At 33.6% G+C, this 24,315-nt stretch overlaps 3 protein-coding genes across 5 annotated transcripts; all 3 read left to right on the top strand.

Annotated features, from left to right (window-relative positions):
* The first annotated feature begins 208 nt into the window (after nt 1–208).
* On the top strand, nt 209–5,581 carry LOC18031815 (U-box domain-containing protein 35). Of its 3 annotated transcripts, none has more exons than XM_024179943.1 (10): nt 209–536; nt 1,008–1,223; nt 1,650–1,771; nt 1,855–1,976; nt 2,160–2,359; nt 2,591–2,910; nt 3,084–3,185; nt 3,655–4,083; nt 4,288–5,040; nt 5,108–5,581. In XM_024179943.1, the coding sequence occupies exons 2-10, from the start codon at nt 1,040–1,042 to the stop codon at nt 5,282–5,284; spliced, it is 2,409 nt and encodes an 802-aa protein (XP_024035711.1). In that variant the 5' UTR covers nt 209–536; nt 1,008–1,039; the 3' UTR covers nt 5,285–5,581. The 3 variants fall into 3 exon arrangements, with proteins under 3 accessions (XP_024035711.1, XP_006421586.1, XP_024035715.1); XM_006421523.2 differs by having other exon boundaries at nt 1,626–1,771; XM_024179947.1 differs by lacking the exon at nt 209–536 and having other exon boundaries at nt 1,145–1,223; nt 1,339–1,771.
* Nucleotides 5,582–6,367: 786 nt separating this feature from the next.
* On the top strand, nt 6,368–10,039 carry LOC18031754 (acid phosphatase 1). The gene is made up of 3 exons (XM_006421521.2): nt 6,368–7,112; nt 7,539–7,748; nt 9,639–10,039. The coding sequence occupies exons 1-3, from the start codon at nt 6,640–6,642 to the stop codon at nt 9,814–9,816; spliced, it is 861 nt and encodes a 286-aa protein (XP_006421584.1). The 5' UTR covers nt 6,368–6,639; the 3' UTR covers nt 9,817–10,039.
* Nucleotides 10,040–19,249: 9,210 nt separating this feature from the next.
* Nucleotides 19,250–22,561, top strand: LOC18031697 (putative kinase-like protein TMKL1). The gene is made up of 2 exons (XM_006421520.2): nt 19,250–20,207; nt 21,100–22,561. The coding sequence occupies exons 1-2, from the start codon at nt 19,715–19,717 to the stop codon at nt 21,690–21,692; spliced, it is 1,086 nt and encodes a 361-aa protein (XP_006421583.1). The 5' UTR covers nt 19,250–19,714; the 3' UTR covers nt 21,693–22,561.
* Nucleotides 22,562–24,315: the final 1,754 nt, after the last annotated feature.

Below are 24,315 nucleotides of genomic sequence, written 5' to 3'. Positions count from 1 at the left end.
AACTAATTAGTAAGTACAAACAAAACAAAAAATCTCTTTGAAAAATACGAAAAGACTTTTAAGTCTTTAACAAAGTGACAAGAGTTAGAGAACAAGATAATCCTTTCTGAAGAATAGTAGTCACGTCACAACTTGGAATTGGATACTTGTAAAATAAAAAAGAAAAAATAAAATTAACCCATTTGGGAAAAAAAAAATTAAAAACAGAATTAAAAATGTAATTAACAAGATGGTCAATGCGTCACGGCTCAGTTGCTGCCTCGAAGTTTTTATCATTTTTATTAGCAGCAAAAATGAAAATGGCTTGTGTGCTAGTGGGGCACTGCACTCTGTTTCTTTAATATCCTCTCTGCTTCTTTCATACCCAACCAAAGAGTCCTTGTACTTTCAGTTAGACTTAGACGAACATACAAAAAAAAAAAAAAAAAAAAAAAATTCAACTTGTAGAGTGGCTTTATAGATATTGAGATACGGGTTCTTCTTTTTTTAATTCAGCCATTTGAGTTTTGATGAGTTTTTGTCAACTTAAAAAACTGGTATGCTTTTGCTTTCTGTTTTTCGTTTTTGCAAGTTTTGCTTTCTGGGTTCTTGTGGTTTTGTGTTTCGGTTTTGTTTCTGTTTGTGAAGTTTGAGTTTTTCATTTACATTTGTTTTTTTTTTTTTTCTCATTCATTTGGATTCTGCAGAAATAAATATGGTAAAAGAAATAAATGCATAATCTGCCATTATTTACTTATCAAATGTTTAACATTTTCCTACCTTACATCATTTAATTACCAGCAAATTATTTCGTTGGTGATGAGATAAAATTATCTGGGATATTTCTTGGTTATTTATTTATTTGATTCTCTAGTATTGTCTGCAAAGCACGAACCTTTTTTTCCCCCCTTTTTGTTTTAGGTGTTTTTACAAATTTGGACAAATTGAGAATCAAATCATTGTTTATGATCCTATGGTGAATTCAAATTTTTCTAATTTGTTATGGTGTTTTTGGTGTGGTGATGCAGAGCATCCTGCATGTTCATGAAGTAGCAAAATAATGGAGGTAAAAGATATTGTTGAATTGCCAAATTCTCCTGCTTTAAGTGTTGCAGTTGCTGTCAAGGGCAACAAAAAGAGTAGGTATGCTGTGTTATGGGCATTGGAAAAGTTCATTCCTGAAGGAATCAATCTGTTTAAGTTATTACATGTCCGCCCAAGAATTACTTCAGTTCCTACAGCAAGTAAGCAAATCCCTTTGGTAATTAAGTCAAGTTTTAACTTCAATCAATTTTTCCAGCTCGTTTCATGTATGCATATAAACACTAGAAGCTGAAATTTTTTAAACTGTTTTCGTAGAAGAATTGCAGGTAGTAGGCTCAGTCTCGCCCTATTTTCCAATCTAGCTGTCAAGTTCTATGTTACTAATGCGTATAGCATATTAGAATGTTATTGACAGTTGTGGTATTGTATAGCGTCTCAATAGTGATTTTGATACAAAAAAGTTACGGTTTGGTGTTTGAAAAGTGTTCATGTGAAGATTCACAACGAGAACTTGATATGGCAAAAGTAGCATATCAAGAAGAACTTATGTAAGTCCTTAAAGTTAGAAATAAACTGAATGGTTATGATAACTGACTTATCAGCATCTCTGGCCATTGGACATCCAGTGGGAAATTTTATCCCTATTGAACAAGTACGTGATGATGTAGCAGCTGCTTATAAGCAGGAGGAGAAATGGAAGACAGACAGGCTTCTGCTTCCTTTCAGAAATATGTGTGCTCAGAGGAGGGTAGGTTTTGCTTGTTTTTTAATTTTATAGTTTGCATGATTCCTGGGGAACTGGCATTTTATTTTTTTTATTTCTGTACGTAGGTGGAGGTAGAAGTGAAAGTGATTGAATCAGATGATGTAGCAAAAGCAATAGCAGACGAAGTTGCTAGCTGCAATATCAACAAGCTTGTTATTGGTGCCCAATCTCAGGGCATATTCACATGGTATTCATCTAATGTACTGAAGGAATATGCAGCTTTTTCATTAATCTTACTGTATATCTATCGTAAAATTGAAAAAAATTATTATATTGAATTGCAACTTAGGAATTCAGCCATTTATATGCTGTATTTTCTTATGCTTTTACTATTACATAATTTCAGTCAGTAAAATGATAATTTTTGTAGGAAATTTAATAAAAATAATATGTCCTCGAGAATCTCAATATGCGTGCCAAGCTTTTGTACGGTCTATGGGGTTGAAAAAGGAAAGTTGTCATCTGTCCGCCCATCTGATTTGGGCTCAATTGGGAGCACTAAAGATGATAGCAGTGATACAGGTTGCTCTAACAGCAGTTCCTCAAGTCATAATTCTAGCTCACAGACAGGTAATGTTTCTTTAGTTCAAGGTTTAATTACTCCTGCTTATTGGTATGAACACCAAATGATCTTGATACGATTAAGATGTGATGACTTGTTAAGATTCACCAAGTGCATCTCAATGTAATGAAATCAGCGAGATTAAGATTTTGCTTAAGGGAGTGTTAAGATCTTACTTCTACATAAATTCTGTTGGTACACAATAACACAAATTTTCTTCTTTTTTCTGGAATGTGCAGATCTTGGGTCAGCTGTTGCTTCATACTCTCATTCCAGTTCTCCTTCCCTGCCAACGCAGCGTTTGCAAGCTCTTTCAGCCGTGAACAAGACCCTTCTTCATTTAAAACCAAGTTCCACAGAGATCAATCATTCACGATGCCAGTCTTTTGATGTTGAGGAACAGAAGGATGCCGGCAGTTCTTGTCTCAGTGGTCCAGAAGTTCGACAGACGGTCAGTCGAAGTTCGAGTTACAGAAGCATGCAAACTGAAAACCAGGATTGGTCTGATCAAGCTTCCACCACGGATGTGCTTACCTATGATTCTTCTTCTGAAAGCCAGGTAGATTTTCCATTCTCTTGAGACTCAATTCTAATGAGCATCAGTGGGAAGTGATCTGCCATTTTCATTATCTGCTTGTTCAACATGTTTTATCTTTCAGTTCAGTAAACAGAGGTTAATAAGAAATCTATATGCATCACTGATCAAATATCTTGATTTTATCATATACGCAGGTAGATGTTAACTTTGAGCTAGAAAAGCTGAGAATTGAACTCAGACATGTTCGAGGAATGTATGCAATAGCACAGAATGAGGCAAATGATGCTTCTCGAAAGGTTAGTCTAGGCATCCTTTTGAAAAAAGTGTATTGTATAATCCCTTTTCTCATCAATTCTGCTAGCCAAATGTTAATTGTACATTTTTCTCTGTCTTGGATTGTAATTGATAATAACAAGGTTGATCTATTTCTATTTCAATGATGCCTCAGTTGGTAACAATTCTGAGTTACAATCTTGTTTGTTGCTGACTTGATAACAATTTGAGCAGTTACCAAAGACTATGTTCTTCATAATATTTGATTTCTAATATATATGGGAGCCTTCAAAGATGGCATTCATTTAAGTATATTCATGCCTGATCAGACAAATAGCATATTCTAAACAAAGGGAAAAAGGTTTGTCTTGGAGCAAGCAGGAAATAACCACTACTAGAATTCTTTGCATTTAGTACCCATGCTTCTGTTTACACTTAGGAATCAGTTTTCCACTATTGTATACTAATATATTCCATCTACTGCTTTTTCAGGTAAACGATCTTAATAAATGTAAACTAGAGGAAGAAACAAGGCTCAGCGAAATACAACTTCTGGAGGAGAAGGCCATAGAATTAGCAAAGCAGGAGAAGAAGAAATATGAAACTGCAAGAAGGGAAGCTGAATGTGCGAGGGCGTCTGCTGAAAAAGAAGCAGCACAAAGACAAGAAGCCGAGATGAAAGCTAAACATGAAGCCAAAGAAAAAGAAATGCTTGAGAGGGCGCTTAATGGTACGTTCCAGCGGTACAGGAATTTAACGTGGGAAGAGATTGAGTCTGCCACCTTATCATTTTCTGAAAACCTTAGGATTGGAATGGGAGGATATGGAACTGTCTATAAGGGCACTTTTCATCATACGTTTGCTGCAGTGAAGGTTCTCCAGTCCAAAGGGAATATCCAAAATAAGCAATTCCTGCAAGAGGTATGAAAGTTCTTTTTTATTAACAAAGGCACATGTTTGGTATGTGTACTAAAACCTCCTGATATCGGCTGCTGGATTAATCAAATGGTGTTTCAGCTTTGATCATACCTTTTTCTGCACTGTTATTGTGCTAGAACAAACTATAAGATGGGCTTGTGGTAATTCTCCAGGCTGAATACATCTTTGTTTTCTATTGGTTTTTAGCTTGAGGTTTTGAGCAAAATTCGTCATCCACATTTGCTGCTTCTCCTTGGTGCATGTCCTGATCATGGTTGCCTTGTATACGAGTACATGGAGAATGGTAGCTTGGAGGATAGGTTGTACCGTAAGAACAATACACCGCCCATCCCATGGTTTGAGAGGTACCGAATTGCATGGGAAGTTGCCTCAGCTCTTGCTTTTCTTCACAACTCAAAGCCAAAACCTATCATTCACCGTGATATGAAGCCAGGAAACATCTTGCTTGATCACAACTTAGTGAGCAAGATAGGTGATGTTGGCCTTTCCACAATGCTGAATTCAGACCCTTCATTTGTGTCCACTACGTACAAGAACACAGGGCCAGTTGGGACACTGTGCTATATCGATCCAGAGTATCAAAGAACTGGGTTAATTTCTCCAAAATCTGATGTTTATGCTTATGGAATGGTAATTCTGCAATTGCTGACTGCGAAGCCAGCAATAGCGATAACCCACAAGGTGGAAACAGCAATTGATGAGGATAATTTAGCCGAGATTCTTGATGCACAAGCTGGTGATTGGCCTATTAAAGAGACAAAGGAACTGGCTGCATTGGGACTGAGCTGTGCGGAGCTAAGGCGAAAGGACAGGCCTGACTTAAAAAATCAAGTACTTCCTGTTCTGGAGAGATTAAAGGAGGTTGCTGATAGAGCTCGAGATACTGTGCCAAGTGTTCATCCTGCACCTCCTAATCACTTCATTTGCCCAATACTTAAGGTACACCCAGACCATAAATTGCTAGCTTACTAGTTTTGAATCTCCATCTTATACATATTCTTTTCAGGAGGTAATGAATGAACCTTGTGTGGCTGCGGATGGTTACACTTATGACCGCAAAGCAATTGAGGAATGGCTTCAAGAGAATGACAAATCGCCAATAACTGACTTTCCGTTACCAAACAAGAACCTGTTACCAAATTACACACTTCTTTCTGCAATTCTTGATTGGAAGTCCAAATAACATTATCATCTGTCTCTCGTCATTCATGGTTTAGGCTTAACACTAACGGGCATGATGTTTCTTTTATATCCCTTAAATAAAGACTCTTGCATGCGGTAGTGCTTAGATGCATCAATTTAGGCTTTTAGCTTTTTTTCCAGATAGGAAAGCCGGATTAGTTAGCATGCAGAGTTGAAGTTGTATATAATCTGAAACTGCAGAAACTCTTGATTAGATTGTTACATGCCTATGTTCGAGGGGTGCTTATATGATTTTATCAGAAGCTCAAGTAAATTGAATTCCATAATGTGTTTTACATCTTTTCTTTTCTTTCCATTTTCTTAATGATTCGGAATGGTTTTATTTGCTTGGTTTCATTCTTTTATATATACCTTTTTTCTAACTAGTTTCATCTACGTTATGTTAAAAATTATTGTTTTGTAATAGCTACACATTATAAGTTTTTCATAATATAATATTTATTTTAGGGGTGAAAAGAGACAAGTTCAATGAGATTATGACAATAATTTTATGGATCCTGCTAGTTTACGTTAATCGTAACGCATATCCACACACAGCAACAGTTCCCATGGTGAGATCTGCTACTGTTGTTGTGTGTGGCGTATGTTACGATTAATGTAACGTAGCACCAGCCTAATTTTATTCAACAATGATGAGGTAATATTCTCCATCAATTAAATAAAATTGTTCAAAAATTATTCGGACTTTGGAAGCTCATTTTAGATTGTAATAGATTATTCTCCAAACTCTTAATCACTAAGAAATTTAGACAATAATTTAATGCAATTCGCCCGCTCAATTTGTCATTAAGTTTTTATTAATCCTGATCTATTTTGTAATTTTATTTCTAACAAGTACGTGTTCAATAATTTTTCTCCCATTCGTGGCTTCGTGCATTCTCCTGGCAAATCTCCAGCAACTTAATTGGAAAATGCCGAGTCCAATCTCCTCCCAGCACGTATCAACCCTTACACTGCCCACTCAGATCTCGCCACGTAAACAATCCCGACCCCCCACGCAACCCAGCAGATGGGTCCCACTTTCCCTCTCTACAAAAAGTAACCAATCAACAAACCCCCCTCCACAGTCAGGAAACTAGACCAGAAGCAGAAGCCCTAAACAAAATCCAAATATTTCAGTTACCCTCTCAATTAATTCAAAATCCGTTAGTTACCTTAACTCGCACGCTAACACAATTCGCAAGGAAAAAACAAAAAATCAAACCTTGTTACTGTTTCAAAGTTTCTTCTTTTCTTTTCCCTTCATTTTCGTTTTCCCAAATGCAGAAGGGAACAAGATAAAACCAAACACATCCCTTTTGGCTTCTAATCGATACCCATTTGTAAAAGCCCACAATGCCTTTTCTTCTTGACAGCTTTAGATCAATTTCAACGATGGGTTTGTTTAGGATTGTCTTGTTATTCTCGTTATGTTCGTTAATTTCTCGTGCCTTTTCTCACGAGACAGTCAATGCTCACAACAATCACATTCTGCCCAGGCCTTTGATTCTCAAGTACCCAGATAATTTAATCGAGACCCAGTTGAATCAACTCAATGAAGAGGTGAAACGACAGTGTACGACCTGGAGGTTTGCGGTTGAAGCTAATAATTTGAATCCCTGGAAGACGATTCCGCGTGAGTGTTTGGAGTATGTGAGGGATTATATGATGGGTCGAGGTTATGGACTTGATCTCGAGAGGGTTTCGAATGAGGCGGGTGTTTTTGCGAAGAGTGTTGAATTGCGTGGTGATGGGAAAGATGCGTGGATTTTTGATATTGATGAGACTTTGTTGTCAAATCTTCCTTATTATCAAGAGCATGGTTATGGGTAGGGTTTTTTTTTTCCCCCTTCAAAATTGATTCTAGGAAAGTTACATGGTTGGTTTATATTGGATATACATTTTGTTTGGTTGCTGAGAAAGTGCAGAGGAACAAAAAGTTTAGAATGTACATAAATTGGAATTAGTTTGCAAAATAGTTTAGATTTTGAGGATAAGGTAAAGCTTTAATAATTTCTTATGAAAGAAACAAAGCTAAGATATTAAGTTAACTGGACCGGATGAGTTGTGAACGAATTCAGAAAAGTAGAAGCATATGAGAGTTTTTATCTCTAGAAGCCATAATAAGGTCAAATTTAGGGCGTTGTTAATTGCATTGATTGGCTCTGATTGAGATATTTATCCTTGTTGATATTCCTTTTATTTAGAAGGAAAAACTGATTTCTGACGTGGGTTTCTTTTTGGGCCATTTGTAGATTGGAGATTTTCGATCCAGTGGAGTTTGATAAGTGGGTTGAGAAGGCCATGTCACCGGCAATAGAGGCCAGTTTGAAACTCTATGAAGAGGTTCTGGGATTGGGCTTTAAGATTTTTTTGCTGACAGGGCGCAGTGAGAAGCAAAGGAGTATTACTGTTGACAATTTGATCAATGCAGGGGTTCGATATTGGGACAAACTCATTTTGAGGTGACTACTGCATCTTTTATGATTGGTGTAGCATATGTAGGATAAATTATGGATTCCTCTGCGACATGCTTTTTGCATTATAGTGCCTTTTTAGCTTGTTTGTTGTAGAGCTCTAATATTCGTATCAAGTATATAGTGTGATATTTGCAATTTTGTTAGGTATTAGGTGCATTGCTAGTTAAAATTTAATAATCTCTGTTCTCAAACCTTTGAGAATTGACTTGGGGTTATCTTATGAATATATATTTGGTTTTTGTATAACTTTAGGGCGTTTGTTAAAAGGATAGACATAAAAAATTATCATGGTGATTTTCGTTAGGTGCTGATAGTATGAGGTATAAGTTACTTTATCTAGTTGAAGAGCCTTTGTTGCAACTGTTCCGGAACTTATCATGTTTTGATGTTGAAATGTTAAGAATGAAGGAACTTTCTCTTTTGTGATGTTTAGTTCAACTCTAATAATCTTCCAATAGGAGATATTCTAAACCCTAGGGAGGAAGGTTTTTAGTTTCAACATGCTTCAAAAGAGATTCCTCTTGATGCTCCTAAACTACAAAAGGAAAACTAAAATGTATCTTTCACCGTGTGGGAGAAATATGTTTGTTTGAACTGTTCTTCATGCCAGCTCCTATATTCCTCTTTGACTCTGTTTCATTCTTGTGTGGGGTTGATGAGGGTAGAGTTCTTGGAAGTTGCTTTGGGTTAGAATTTTTATTATGTGTGTGAAGTTAGAGCATTGAAATAATATTTGAGGATAGTGTGAATATATTTGTCCTTTCTGGGAAGATATTCAGATTACTTTGTCAATAGGATTTTATTTCCTAAGAATTCAGAGGGTTCCTCCTTTCCATCATCAGCATGGGTGCCAGTTATGGTTCCATCTAGTAGTAAGCCTTCAGGCTTCTCCTCCCTTACCATAGTTGAGTAGCTGTTTTAATCTAGGTTGCTACCATTTTGGTTGGGCAATGATATGCCAAAAATTGTAAAGCATATTTGCATCTTTTGTAGTCTCCGACAACTAGCTTTTAGGTAAAAGAAAACAAATGTATATATGATCTCTGGTTTCAACTGTTTAGAATGGAAAAAAAAGAGGAGTCTCAAAAGTCTCACCTAGTGTGCTGCTTTTAATTGTTTAGTACTTTGATATCAAAGATTGTCTTTGAAGTAAGAAACACTGTTTACCCATCTTGAGATATTTTAACACTATGGCTGTTGCCTCAGCTGAAAGTAGCAAGGTTCTCAGCCTAAGTGTAAACCGAAACAGTTGCTTTTATTTGGAAAAAAAAAAAGGAGGTGGTTTTCTGGGTAAGTGGGATTCCCTAATTTGGAGGGACAATTAACGGCTGCTTCCTTCAATAGCGAGCATCCTTAGAATTTCATTGTCTGAATGAGTTATTATTCTTTTTCTTACTTTTTTATTGTCTCAGAAAGGGGGGCAGTGGTTAATTTTCCTTTACTTCTTTTCTCTGTTAGTTTCGGGTTTTTTATTCAGATTTTATGGGATGATTGCTAAACAAGAGAGTGTTGGTTACTGTAGTTTTCCAAAATTTTATTTTGTCTGAGCCATCTGTTCCCTTATTTCATTATTATCATTGATACATATTTTGTTACATGTTTTATATTACCCAGAGGAAATACCTTTCTTTGGGGGTGAAAAAAAATCCCATTTATGTATATGCAAAATGCTCGTATAAGCTCACATGACCTGCTATATAAATACATGGTGGAGTTTTCTATCCCCTTTTTTTCCCCGTCACCCACATGCTGATGAGATGCCCATATACTCATGATCCAGATATGATTACTAGGGTTGCATACCAGAATCATCATGCTTCAAATACTTTGCTTTGCTACCTCCAAACTGAATCCCGGGTGCTTATTTAAATGCAGGTCCTCTGATGACCATGGGAAACTGGCGATAATTTACAAATCGGAGAAGAGAAACGAGATGGTACAAGAGGGATACCGGATTCTGGGAAACTCTGGGGACCAATGGAGCGATCTATTGGGTTCTCCCATGCCCAGTCGCTCTTTCAAGCTTCCAAATCCCATGTATTACATCCCTTGATTGGAGCAAATTGTTAATTTTTTCAATAAAACAAACAGGACCTTGTTCTTGTAACCTGAAATTGTATAGGCATTAAAAACGCAAATGTTAATTGAACACAGTAAATTTATGGTGCCAACACAAATGTTTGCAATGTGTTGTTGCTACCAACCAAACGTCAATCAAAATGTACAACAGCTGTAGAAAGCAAGAATAAAGCAGCATATTTCTATTGTCAAATTGTAAATTTACTGGCCTGTTTGTGCTACTGATGACTTTAACGGAGCAAATTTCTGATGCTTCATTACTTTATAACGATGTTGTGTTATTAAAAGAGCAAAGGAAAAGGACCACAGTGTGTGAGTATGGCACCATGTCCGGTTATTGTCAAGTGCTTGAACTTGAACATCATCAATATTGGTCCCAGCCTGTGCCTTGTGGTTGTGGCAACTGGTAACCACTTAAGCAAAAGCCATGTGTTTTGTTTTCATTTGAATGAGCGTTAACAAGCAAATGCACGAGAACTCTCTTATTTTTTCACTACTTGTAATGAAAATTCAATTTCCTTTCTAGTCTGAGTGAGATTGGGAGTCTAAAATTTTTATTTTTACTCCAGAGATTTTGCAAACCGAAACATGTTGGTTTGGTTGGCAATGTTTGATACTTTTCAAAGGGTTATTTTAATTGCTTTCTGTTGGTTAATTGATAAAAGAAATATATGTTTAGTGCTATGCAGTATAACCAGAAGAAACAATAAATAGATCAAAAGACAGCTTACTAGGAATTTTCCCACCAAGAATTATAGATGTTGATGCAAAAACTATAATAATGAATTCTGAACTGCAATTTTAGTTTTGGAAAATCATTACCAAAGTTCGTGTAGATCGTGACATCTTGGAATGCTTTTCCTTCATAAGTATTTATTATTATTTTTTATTAGTTAAAAGTGAAAGGTCTCTCTGTTTTACATATTAAAATATTAATCAAATTTCTTGTAGTTCATATAAAAATCTTTAAGCTGAAATTACATCCTGTCTAATTTGATTTGTGCAGATAAGTAAGTCTTCTTGAGAAAAAAAAATCTTCAATCTCATCATAAATAAAATTAGTATAAATTAAATAGAAAAAGTGTCTCAACAACCGATTTTAGCCCCAAAAAAGGCACACATTTTCTAATTCTTTTAGGCTGTGGATTTATGTGATATGGTTCCATGAAATCATGATACTGCCTTTTTCATGAAACAATTAGAAGGAAAAAAAAAAAAATCAATTAGACAACAAAAATGGTGATGAGATAGATTCTTATTTATTTTCATGAGATATTGTTGGTGAAGCAATTAGGTGAGGTGTTTACTTTGTCCCTCAAGTGGCATGTGCTTTTGTATTTTAATGATTTATTTTTCTCTATTTTTAAAGCAATCACTTTACCAATTATTCTATGTTAAAGTGTCCATTATTCTATTTTTTTTCAATTTAATTAATACTTTTTTAATTATGTAAGGAAGATTTCGAGGACGTACTCGTGAGTTGGACATTTACAATCTTTTTGTTTGATTATATATTTTATGTACAATAATGTGGACGGATCTCTATAATACAATATAATAATCTCTTTGTTGGATTATATATTCTATGTTAAAGTGCGCATCAAGGAATTTTGCTTTTGTCCCGTCTGTCTTGGTGGATTTCAATTTATTACCTTGCGAAGTTCAAAAACAATTAATTAATTAAAGAGCATATAAAATTAATTAAAGAGCATATGTTTGCAAGTGATTGATTGGTTGTGTATACGTGAGATTTGATTTTGATCTAACTATGTTCAAGATGAGATCAAGAATTCTTTATTAGTTAAATAAAGAAACTAAATTTCCATTCATTCCAAACTTAAAGAATACCAATAAGCAATAACAACTCTAAATTAAAATGTAAATATGATGATGATGCGATTTTGGTTTTAAGTAAAACTAGCACAATTACGTGTTTTTAGAAATTTTTCGAACTAAGTCACTCGGCCTTGGGTCGAGTGGTCAGGGTTGTTGGAGGGCAGCAGTTCGAACCCCCACAAATGTATTGTGGTGGTATTTATTTTCTCAATTAAAATTGAGTGAAAGTAGTTTTCTCTCTTACCTAATAGTGAGGAATAGACATCCCTCGAATATTTGTAAGGGTTAAAAATTGGGCAGAGCTCCATTAGTATTGATATAAGTTGGTCTCAGTAATAGTCTGATTTGTAGTTTGAGCAATGGTCTCATGTAATAAAAAAAAAAATTTTGAACTAGCTTCTACATGGAATGCAGAGATTGTTTGCTAAAATATGTATAAAATTAAGATGGCAAAATTGTTTCAATTATCTTACTGGATGATGGGTGCGTTTGAGATTGAGGTGCTGTAATTTTTAAACTACAGATGCTATAAAAAAAGTTGTAAGTATAAAATAAAAATTAATAATATGTAGTAAATATAAAATTTAAATAATAGTTTTGACAAATTATTAAAGATATAATAAATTCTCTATTATACCTCTATTATACAAGTGAAAAATTATATCAATATAACTTTCAAGTTATAACGGCTAGTGTTTACTAAATACTTTACTGTTGTAGTTTAAAAGTTACAGATGTTCAACCTTAATCTCAAACGCACCCGATGTATACATTCAAATAAATACACAATTTTTTAAAAAAAATTCCAATAATTTTTATAATTTAATAATTTACATGTTTCATCATCTGATCATCATATATAAAAGTAATAACATTGGATACTATTGACTTAAAAGAGTACATTTCAAGTGATATACCAACTATGTACATCATTGGATTCATTTATTTTTAATAAAAAGAGGAAGCGCTTAATAAGATTTTGCTACAGTATTAGCCTATTATTATTATTATTACTTCTTACCTTCAAATTTTGGAAATGTGTGGCTTGTATTTACCTCAAAGCGCCTTCTTGGAGTTTGATGGAGGAGAGTTGGTGGCGGTAGCTGCAAAGGCATTTCCACGTTTAAGTCAGCTTAGAAGCTGTGAAAATGAGAGGAAGTTGTGTCTTTTTCTGTTGATAAAACTTAATTAGATTTATAGTTTTGCTTTGGGAGTAAAATTTGAATGTTTCTACTTGACTATCAATAGCGCCAAAGATTAGATATTTTAAAAATGTAATCTCCCCTTTCCGTTCTTGGGATTAATTTGAAAATTTGAATTAATTTAGAACTTAATAATTTCTTTAAAATTTGAATGTTTTGAAAGACTTAACAAGTGATTTTAGAAAATTAAAAATTAATTTAAATGTTTGGTAAATTTTTTTAGGAATCACTTTTGGTAAATTCACATTATCTTATAGTAAATTTTGAAAAGCTACTCCTTTCTTATTTTTCAAAATGAAAAAGACCAAAATTAAAAGTAATAAATTCTATATATATTCTCATATATATTATATGAGTAGTTTTTCAAAATCTGATTTTGAGAAATGAATAGCTTTTCAAAATCTAATTTTGAGAATCATTTTTATGCTTAATACAATTCTATATATATCCTCATTTTTATTATAAAAATCCCAAATTATCCTTATTAATTAGCAAATAAAATCATTGACTTTAAAGAAATTATTATTAGTACCAATTAAATTGAGATAAAAAATAAACAAATAAAATTAATAATATGAAATATTATTTTAGCTATTATTTATTATATATGCACAATATAAAAAATTTCTATGTACATATCTATAAATGTTTAAATAAATTTTATTCAACATTATGTCCAATTTAGTTATTTATATTCTTACAATAATTTAACAATAAGATTTACTAAATACTAAATACAATAATTTAACAATAAGATTTACTAAATACTAAATACAATAATTTAACAATAAGATTTACTAAATACATAACAATTTTATAGTTTTAGAAGTAAAGATACAGAAGTTCATATTATTAAATAAAACCCTAACTCAAATTGGAGATGGCCAACAGGCTGTGCCGGTATCAGAAGACGGCCCATGAGAGTCCTTGGTCGGCACAACATGGCTCACCATATGCTTTATGCGCCTAATTTTTTATTTTTTTTTGTTTAGGCCTGACTTGACATTGCGTGCCGTGTCATGGGTCGTGCCTAAAAAAAAAACATGACAAGTATTTTTTTTATTTTCTAAAGGCATGTCAAGCTATTAGCATAGTTTTCTCAAGTCCATATACTTTGTTTAAGTCCATATACTTTTTTTAAGTCCATGTGCCTTTAGTTAAATTAAATAGAATCGCAGCATCAAAACTTAAGTCCATTTTTAATAATAATAAATTAATAATAGTAAGAGAATATAATACTAATTACTAAGTTAGAACCTACGGTATTATAGTTTTTTTAATTACTTAGCAATAGCAACAACAATAATAAATTATTTCTTAAGGGTTAATTTAATTGTTAACTTCAATTTACATAAAAATATGAATCATATTCCATAATAAACATTAATGCATACATTTAATAAAATCATAATATTTATAATTTTAATTATTAAAATCATGATATCATCTATTTATTTAATAAATTATAGACATAAAAAATTGGAGTATTTTTTTAAAGCTAAGAATTAAATGAATTTAAAAAACTTGGTCTGTTATTTATAAAATTATAGAATTCTTAGCTTACTTTTATCAAATAAATGAAACATACTTATTGCATGTCTTTTTGCGTGCCTAACCCATCTCTAATTGTGTTGTACTTTTAAGGTCCACTTGTCTAAAATTCTCAACCCAACCCAGCATAGGTGCCATGACGTGATCCTTACCCTAACAATACATGTTGTCCGGCCCGTTAGCTATCTCTAACTTCAATGATGAAAAAATTATTTTGTTTTCAAGTCGCACACTCGCGTCAAAATTAATTATTCTGAGGATAAATGATAGATTTATATTTAAGAGTTTGGGAGCAATTGACTCCATTCAAAAGTATTTTTTTTCTTGTTATTGATTTTTAGAAAAATTATCTTTGAGTACGGATAATTTTAGAAATAAAATTTGATATTAAGTTCAATTTTATAAATTATTATATTTCATTATGATATTAATCCTTATGAATCAAGTCTCCAAATCGTTCATCCCTGCCAAGAGTCCTTTGGCCATTGTAAGTAGGGATGGCAAATATTTAATTATGGATGGATAACATCCATCCAAACACAAATTCATAATTATGCATAATAGATATATCCATATCCATATCCAATATTTAATATTGGACATGGATATGGATTTTATCCATATAGTTATGGAGATCCATGGATATTTTATTTTTATTATATAAAAATAATAATATAAAATAGTTAAAATTTCAATATCAAATTTGGCTATTAAACTATTTATATTAGTAATAATAATATATATATATAATAATAATAATAAAATGGCGGTTCGGTGGTCGGTGGCAGCGGTCCGGAAACTTTCCGGCGAATTCCGGCAGAGGTCCGGCGACCTTCCGACGAAGCCAACAGTATTCCGGCGAGTTCCGGTGGTGGTTCGGTGGAGGTCTGGCGACCTTCCGGTAGTGGTCCAGCGACTTTTCAGTGAAGGTCCATTTATAATATTAAACTAATAAAATAAAATAATAATTATTAATAGTATTAAATAAGTTAAAAAATTAAAGGGTAATTTTGAAAATTTTAGTTTTTAATATAAGAGTAATTTAAAATTTTCACTAGTTAATATAATATTTTTACAATTATTTATTTATTATATTTTTAATTTTTAATTTTATAAAATTAAAATTTTTTAAACTTGTGTTGAGTTAAACGGACATCTATTGGATAAAAATAATTATTCATATTTATCTGAATATAATTTTAAAAATAAAAAAATCTTAAATAAATATTATCTGATCTAATTAAATAAATATTATAGATATCTATTATAAAGAGATCCAATTATCATCCCTCATCGTAAGAGTAAAGGTCAGGGACCTATTTGATGCAAAAGTATAAAACATGAAAGACTATTGCCCGAAGATACACGTTTTGACACAGAACTGAAGCATAATGCAATGCGGGTCCCCTGAAAGGCCAATTGAATAATTTAATTTTGATGATGAGAGTGGGGGCCACATCATTAACTCATCCATCTGCGCCGTCAATTAATTTATCATGCAACTGTGACTCGAACTACCAATCTAGTCTAATCATGGGTATAGTGTAATGGACACGTGGCTCATGTCAGAAAGTTGACATGTTGGGAACACTTTCGGACACGTGGCTGGTCTCCATTGGCTTTGTAACATTTAGGGAACCTAGTTAAAATTGAAAGTCCCACAACTTCACCATAAAATCGGACGGTGCCCTACTGTTCAAGTACACTGGTCGTTGGCATTGGTGGGTGTTAATGTTACATCATTATGAACAAGCACTATGAAAATTGTGCATTTTAAAAATAATAATAATTGTGTGTATTTTTTTTCTTTTTAATAAAAGGCATAAAATAAAACCAAAGTTTTTAAATTAATTTTAATATTAATGTTTGAAAATGATATTTCAACCCAATGTACGAGTGTTGATAACAAGTTAACAATAGGTACAATGTAATGATTTTATGTGTATATAATTATACAAGGTCCTTTAATTGATTAAAATTAATTATGAAGTTTTGCTCAATCTTTTGACGTTATTCTAGATGGACAATGGAAGGTATAAAGTCATCATCCTAGTCCCTAGACATGAATTTATTTTATAAAAGTAAGCATATTAGTACTATTTTTTTTCTTTTTTGACTTTTTCTATTTCAATTTATTTTTTTATCATTTCAAAGTCATCTTAGCGTAAATAATTTTTTTTTTCTCCGGAAGATTAAACATACTAATTAAAACTCATTATTTTTCCTATGCAAGTTGTTGCAAATGCGTTTTGCAATTACAGTCATCTTATAATAGAGATAAGAATCATTATTTAATAGGCGAAATTTCTCATTCTTATCTAATTTTTTTTTTAAATCAAAAATATTAAAACTCATTATTTCAAGCCTTTAAATTCATGCCATCTGAAAATTATTTTTATTTGACTTCAATTGTTTATCAAATAAATGAGATCATATAAATGTTTGGATTTACGTTTAGATTTACATTTGGATTTAACATTCACCAACATGACTCATTTTTATTTTGTTTTTTTCCCCATAGATCAACATTTCAGAAGAAAGTCAAGATCCACTTGTACCTGTATTCAAATTAGTTAAATTGAATTCATAAACTTAAATGAATTTTAGTCATTTTGAAAAATCTTTATTTATCAAAAATACAAATTTTATGGGAAAGTCTTGTTGTCCAATATTACCCTCAAACTTTAGAATTAAGAACTCATGATGATGATGCTTCTTTATAAAATGTTAGGTACATTTCTAGAAAGGCTCTGTGATTTGACACATGCAAGCTTTTTACATGTATAAAGTGATTGAAAAATATACAAATTATTAAACCTATTTCCACCAATCATGCCATCACGTTGTCAATTCAAAAAGCAACTTTGATTGCAATTCTTGTGAAGTCTCTGCCACGGGAAAATTCTAAGACGAACAGGGCAAGCTACTAGGATGTCTTGGAATTGTTTTGTTTTTAAAGCCTAAAAATGAAAATCATCCAAACTTTAAATATATCTAACAACCACAAATATGAGCTTCTCATATGATCCATAAGAAAAGGGGAGAAAATGAGGAAAATTCCTTAAATTTTTCTCTAATATTTGATTGAAACACAGACACATTTTTAGGCTGCCCAAATACTTCCTTAATGGTTTAGTATTTTAATTCATACATTTAAAACATCATTAGATCTCTTTTGAGATAGTTTTGACATTTTTGTAAGCATTACTAGTTGTAAAAACCCATCATGCAAATTCATCAATAAAAATTAGGGTGAATCCCAAACGATTAAGAGAGTAAATGTTAAAAAAAAATCACTACTGTTGATGCTGAAATTCGGATGAATTGATCAAATCTCAGATCCCTGCATCAACATTAAATTTGTTTGGTGCGAAGCCGCTGATTAGTTAGCACCATGAGCAGATTTTCTATGAGCAGATGTTCCATGAGCAGACAACCCATGAGCAGACGATCCATGAGCAGATGACCCATGAGCAGACAATCCATGAGCAGACAACCCATGAGCAGACAATCCATGAGTAGACGATCCATGAGCAGACAATCCATGAGCAGACGATTCATGAGCAGACCATCCATGAGCAGACAACCCATGAGCAGATAACCTGTGAGCCTGTGAGCACAACCAACAGTCAGGAGGCGCCGGAAGTTTTTCCGGCGAGAACCCTCCGACGCTTAAGTCAGTGATTCGGGTCTTACTTGGAAAAACTCATACCACAATTCATGTGGCTTAATTATGATTGCTTTAAACAAAAAGCTTTTAAGTAAATTTAAAGGAAAAGAATTCAAAATAATCAATCTTAAAGAAATCACAGGCGAAAGAGAAATTTCTCAGTGGTAGAGAGAGAAAAAGGTCAAATGGGTTCAGTTGCTTAGAGAGAGAGAGAGAGAGAGAGAGCTCGAAGAATCCCCCCCTGTTTCCTTCCCCTTCCTAGGGTTTTTATAGGAAACTATAACGGTTTTTATCCTCTCCCCTAGAATTCTCAAGAAAACTACTAATTTTCAGCCCACTAAGAATATGGTACCTAATATTTCGGAGAAAATGTTTTGACTGAATCGTGCTTTCTGGTAACTTCCTGGTCGAGGTGATGTGCTCGAGGTCACCACATATTATTCTAGTCGAGATGACCAATAATATCCTGCTCGAGGTGATGTGCTCGAGGTCACCACATATTATTCTGGTCGAGGTGGCCAATAATATCCTGGTCGAGGTGGCCAATAATATCCTGGTCGAGGTGATCTGCTCGAGGTCACCACATATTATTCTGGTCGAGGTGGCCAATAATATCCTGGTCGAGGTGATCTGCTCAAGGTGACCAATAACATCCTGATCGAGGTGACCAATAACATTTTAGTTGAGGTGATCTGCTCTACCATTTGCTTACTTTTACTTTGAGGAGAGCACGATAATGTATGAGCAAACTTCTTTATCGTGGTCACCCTATTTCATTCTCTAAACAACTACTATAGTATTTAGTTTATTTTTTAATATATTATCATCTAATGATATTGAATTATCCTTTATCATCTTCAACAAAGAAGTGGCATTGAACTACAGTAATTTTATAGCATATCGTTAATTTTGGTACAATTTTGTAGCATTTGTCAATGATGTTGAGATTATGAATTAACTAGACGAAATTGTTGCTCGCTATAGCTTTAACAACGTGACTCACGAAATTATTTTGAACTAACCGGAAAAATTGTTAAATACATAATCACATATAACATCGTCAAATAATGTCGATTACGAAATTGCAACCCAAAAAGAGTAATGTTGCTTGAAGAAGAACAAAAGTTATGGGTTATGGTCCTCTAACTTCTTATAATCCTTTTGAGAACCAGACAGTAATGGCGTGAAGCAACTTTCACTTTCTAACAGCACCAAGCAGCAAAAACAAAGCAGTCAAAAATAAGATAAAACAGCACATGGCCTGATCTGTCTTACTAGATTCTGCGAAGTATATTTGCTTTCCTCTCCTTTCTCTCCTCTTATTAACCGCTAAATTGCATTTGCATCAGCTACTCTGTTTCTCTCTCTCTCATCTTTCTTGATCCAAACTCCAAAGTCTTAACTACTCACGTTATTTTTTTTTCTTTTTTCGGAATTAACATAAAATCTTGGGTTCCGCACCCCTGCAACAAAGTTCACATCTATCTTCATCTCCTTGTCCTGTTTTATTTGATATCTTTTTTCCTCATAGCTCAACTCAAAGCTTCCACTTTTCAATCTCTTACACATTACCCAGATCTTGTTTCTTTGTAAAAGTTTTGAAGTTGCATGAAATGAGACATACCCACATGCTGAAACTAGTTCTAGGACTAGCTTTAGCAACTCTTTTGATCATTTTGATCCTAATCTTCTTCTTTTACCGCAAAAGATTACCCAAAGAGCATGACCATAATGACCTGGAAAGCAACCAACAGAGCAAAAATGGGGGGGGAGAAGGAGAAACGGAGGACCTCGTGACTTTTCGAGGAGGTGAGGACCTTACAATTTGTGACATTCTTGATGCTCCTGGTGAAGTGATTGGTAAATCAAATTATGGCACTTTGTACAAGGCCTTGTTGCAGAGGAGTGGCTCAGTGAGGTTGCTGAGGTTCTTGAGGCCTGTTTGTACTACCAGAGATAAAGAGTTTGGTGATCTGATTGAGCTTTTGGGGTGTATTAGGCACCCCAATTTGGTGCCTCTTTTGGGGTTTTATGCTGGCCCCAGAGGCGAAAAGCTGATTGTTCATCCGTTTTATAAGCGTGGGAATCTGGCTCAGTGTATTAGAGGTGAGATTCTCAGCTTTTGTTACTTTCATTATCTGTTTGGCTCCTAAGAAAGTGGATTATTATTTTTTTTTCCCACTCATTTCCTCTGCAACCAACCAGAAGGCTATGATTTTTATCATCTGAGTAATGCCTTGGATTGGATAGTTTCTGTTGTTTGTGGCATAAATTAGAATAAAATGATCAAATCAGGATAATATTGCTTGATCTTTACTAAAATTTAGATTTTTTCCTTTTTTTTGGTAGATTGCTCCTGCAAGATCTTAGCATTTTGGGACATTTTATCTCTGGGATTTTGCTTTGATTTTCCAAGCAAGATTGATTGCATATTTTGCTTTATCTGGGTTCTTTCCTCCCCCCCTTATTTTTAATACAAAATCTGTAACGTCAATTAGCTAGTGGTTGCTTATTGGTGTTCATTCTGGCATCTTTTAACTACTGCCAAATCATGAACTTAACTCAGTTGTTTGCTTCATTTAGATTTCTAGTTATGATGTATGTAGCATTTTTGAAGTCTATTTGTGTCTTCTTCGTAGCATCTTTAGCCTGAGTTCATAACTTGATTCAGACTGATTTGTCTTCATTATTTAGATTTCTTCAATGCTTATAGTCAACTATAGATCGTCTCTTTGTTGCATAATTTGCAGTGTCGGTACCTACATATGTTCTTTTCCCTTCCCTTTCACCTTTATTTAAAAGTGATGGCACTTGTTCAAATTATTTTCCTCCATCTTTTAAATTTTTGCTGAAAATGGTAAAGGTTTAAAATTAAAATATCTAAATGCCTCTTGAGTTTCAACTTTCTCATTCATTGCCAAGTAAGTGAAACTACTTTTCCACTCAATTTTAAGTTGCCATTTGTTACATATTGAAAAGACCTTTTTTAATTGGATAGGTGGAAGTGGTGAGGCTCACAAATGGTCCATAATTTATAGGATCTCTATCGGTATAGCTGGAGGATTAGATTACCTACACACAGGATTCCACAGGCCTATAATTCATGGAAACCTCAAGTCAAAGAACATATTATTGGATCGCAATTACCAACCATACGTCTCTGATTTTGGTCTACATCTGCTGTTGAATCCTACTGCTGGGCAAGAAATGCTCGAAGCCTCAGCATCTCAGGGTTATAAAGCTCCTGAACTTATCAAAATGAAGGATGCTAGTGAAGAGACTGATATTTACAGTTTTGGGGTAATTATGCTTGAACTAATTTCGGGGAAGGAACCAATCAATGAGAATCCAACTCCTGATGAGGATTTCCATCTGCCAACTTTCATGAGAAATGCGGTTCTTGATCATAGAATCACAGATTTGTACCATCCAGACATGCTTCTATGCAGCAACAGTAATCATGAAAACCCGGTTAGTGAAGAAGGAATTCTTAAATTCTTTCAGCTTGCAATGGCTTGTTGTTCTCCTTCACCTTCTCTTAGACCAAACATTAAACAAGTCCTTCGGAAGCTTGAAGATCTTGGAAAATAGGATCTTTCGATTTTTGCTGAATATTGAAGTGGGTATTGGTGGTAGGCCACTTTGAGGTTGATTGCCTCATCTTTTATATATTCGATTTTCCGACATCAACATAGTCAATGGTCACAACAATAGTGATGACAATGAAGACAACGATGTATAAGAGAAAACATGAACGGGTATCTTCTTTAGCTAATAAAGTTGAATTCTTTGGCTATAATGCAGCAACCGGAATTGTAGAATTGGCGATGTTGACATCTATAGAGAAATTTGGTTACAGGGTAGTCTTTGCTGAAAGTTGCATATATAAGCCATCCAACAAAGCACTGCAGAATTTGGCGATTTTGTTTGTTGATTTTCTGGATCTCTTTATTGCTTTAGTGTCAGCACAAGATTGTGGACCTTTCCGGTCCCAGCTTGGATATGTGGAGGCAGATAAAATATCTGAGAAAGAGCCAATTATCAACAGCTAAATTGTTTCTTTTGTTGGACCTCAGCAACCGACCTGTAAAGTGTTTTGGTTAATTGCTTGAACTCGCTGGAGATCACTATGGCTCCAAAAATTGACAGGGACCTTATGTTAAAGCTGGACCTTCTAATTTGCAGTTCATAACTAAAGGTTTGGTTCATTCATTTGGCGCATTTCATGAATCACAGTGACATAAATTTTCAGTTTTGTTCTCACGATGGCTCCAAAACAGTTGATTGTATATTTAACCAAGTACATATCCATTCGACATATTGTCAAAATTTTCAGTCTTTTCAGCATTACATTCTTCTGTTCACTTCCCTCTCTTTCTGTCCTACTTCGGCAAATCAATTGTCTGCCTTCAAACGTTTAGCTCGCCTGGAGAATTAATGGGCAGTTGGTGGTGGGCGTTTGTTGAATAAATAATGTGGTTAGATGACAAAATGTTTATATAGTTTAGTTTTAATACAATTATTAATGTCAATGTATCCGAAAAATAAATAAATAAACAAATGTTAATGTGGGGCTCCAGCCTCGCAAAAGTCAATAGAAAGAACTTATCTTGGGCCTCAATCAATAATGGCAAAGAGGAAATATTGCAGTACACGCAAACATGAAACTGACTTTTTTTTTTAATACTGATTAATTATCATATTACTGTATTACACAGATATTTACAACAACTGCTTATTATAGTAGAGATATTACACTGATATTTACAATTAGATATACATGATTGGAACTTACATTATTACAATGAATTCTATGAAGTACATGATTGGAACTTACATTATTATAATGAATTCTATGAAACAATTATAGTAGAGATATTACACTGATATTTACAATTAGATATACATGATTGGAACTTATATTATTACAATGAATTATATGAAGTACATGATTGGAACTTACATTATTACAATGAATTCTATGAAACAGATTACTGTATTACACAGATATTTACAACAACTGCTTATTGTAGTAGAGATATTACACTGATATTTACAATCAGATATACATGATTGGAACTTATATTATTACAATGAATTCTATGAAGTACATACCCAATCAGATATACATGATTGGAACTTACATTATTACAATGAATTCTATGAAATACATGCCCAGATAAATAATTCCTAACAAGAAAGGGATGTCCATACTCCACTTACATTTCACAAAAGAGAAAAATTTTTTAAATATAAAGAATATTTAGCCCCCACAATAGTATTGCGGGGGCTAGAACCGCTGCCCTCACAATGCTTGTGAGGGCAGCAGCCGAAGTGGCAACATGAAACTGACTTTAGTTTTACCATCATTCTATTTTGGTGTAAGAAGAAACTTTACCCTGGCTACTTTTTCAGGTGCCAGAAAGCAGAGGGCGTCACTTCAACAGAAGTTTGGCACATAAATGAACTGCTTTAACACTTGCCTCTAAATTGTGTAAGCTAGCATATTTCTCGGCAGATGCGCTGAACGAGTCCTGGGATTGAAATGGTAACCAACTGTCTGCTAGCAAGGATGTTAGGGATGTCGTTAGCCCATTCCACATGAACCTCATCTAATTCAGACCGAGTTTATGTCTCGTTTCCTTTGAACTGTTAACCTCAAAATTAATGTTGTCAAAGTTCTAAAACAATGCTGCAAATACTAGAAAAAAAGAATAAACCTACGATATTACTCATCAACTTGTGTCGTTTGTTAGCCAATTGACGTCATTTATTATGTTCTTCATGTACCTAGCCGCACTCCATGTCCCCTGACTGTTTAGGGGCCTATTCGCAAATAACAAGAAAAAGTTCAATATAATTATAAAAATTAAGAAAAAGTTCAATATAATTATAAAAATTAAAAAACTGGTTTTATTATACATAATTAAAGTAGTATATTTTACCTTTACAAATTTCATTTTATTAATGTAACTCTATTTTTTTTTTCTTGCTATCTTCAGTTGTGAACTTTGTCGTAAAATAATAATAATAATAATAATAATAATAATAATAATAATAATAATAATAATAATATTTTATGTTTGAACTATATTTGAAGATAATTAAGTTATGAATGGTAACAAAAAAAAAAAAAGAGGGAATATATACCTTGTAGTGAGGTCAATTAAGTTAGGATCGGGAGTGCCCTCTATTAAAAAAAAAAAACACTTCT

This window comes from Citrus clementina, unplaced genomic scaffold (assembly GCF_000493195.1).
Source record: "Citrus clementina cultivar Clemenules unplaced genomic scaffold, Citrus_clementina_v1.0 scaffold_9, whole genome shotgun sequence".
Taxonomy (NCBI): Eukaryota; Viridiplantae; Streptophyta; class Magnoliopsida; order Sapindales; family Rutaceae; genus Citrus; species Citrus x clementina.
Note: the sequence above shows the minus strand (reverse complement) of the source record. Positions and strands in the feature narration are given on the sequence as shown.

Coding starts and splice junctions, on each gene's coding strand:
- LOC18031815 (XM_006421523.2), top strand. CDS start 1,040: ATGGAGGTAAAAGATATTGTTGAATTGCCAAATTCTCCTGCTTTAAGT. Junction 1,772..1,854: donor ATATGTGTGCTCAGAGGAGG/GTAGGTTTTGCT, acceptor TTCTGTACGTAG/GTGGAGGTAGAAGTGAAAGT. Junction 3,186..3,654: donor CAAATGATGCTTCTCGAAAG/GTTAGTCTAGGC, acceptor CTGCTTTTTCAG/GTAAACGATCTTAATAAATG.
- LOC18031754 (XM_006421521.2), top strand. CDS start 6,640: ATGCCTTTTCTTCTTGACAGCTTTAGATCAATTTCAACGATGGGTTTG. Junction 7,113..7,538: donor TATCAAGAGCATGGTTATGG/GTAGGGTTTTTT, acceptor GGCCATTTGTAG/ATTGGAGATTTTCGATCCAG. Junction 7,749..9,638: donor TGGGACAAACTCATTTTGAG/GTGACTACTGCA, acceptor ATTTAAATGCAG/GTCCTCTGATGACCATGGGA.
- LOC18031697 (XM_006421520.2), top strand. CDS start 19,715: ATGAGACATACCCACATGCTGAAACTAGTTCTAGGACTAGCTTTAGCA. Junction 20,208..21,099: donor TCTGGCTCAGTGTATTAGAG/GTGAGATTCTCA, acceptor TTAATTGGATAG/GTGGAAGTGGTGAGGCTCAC.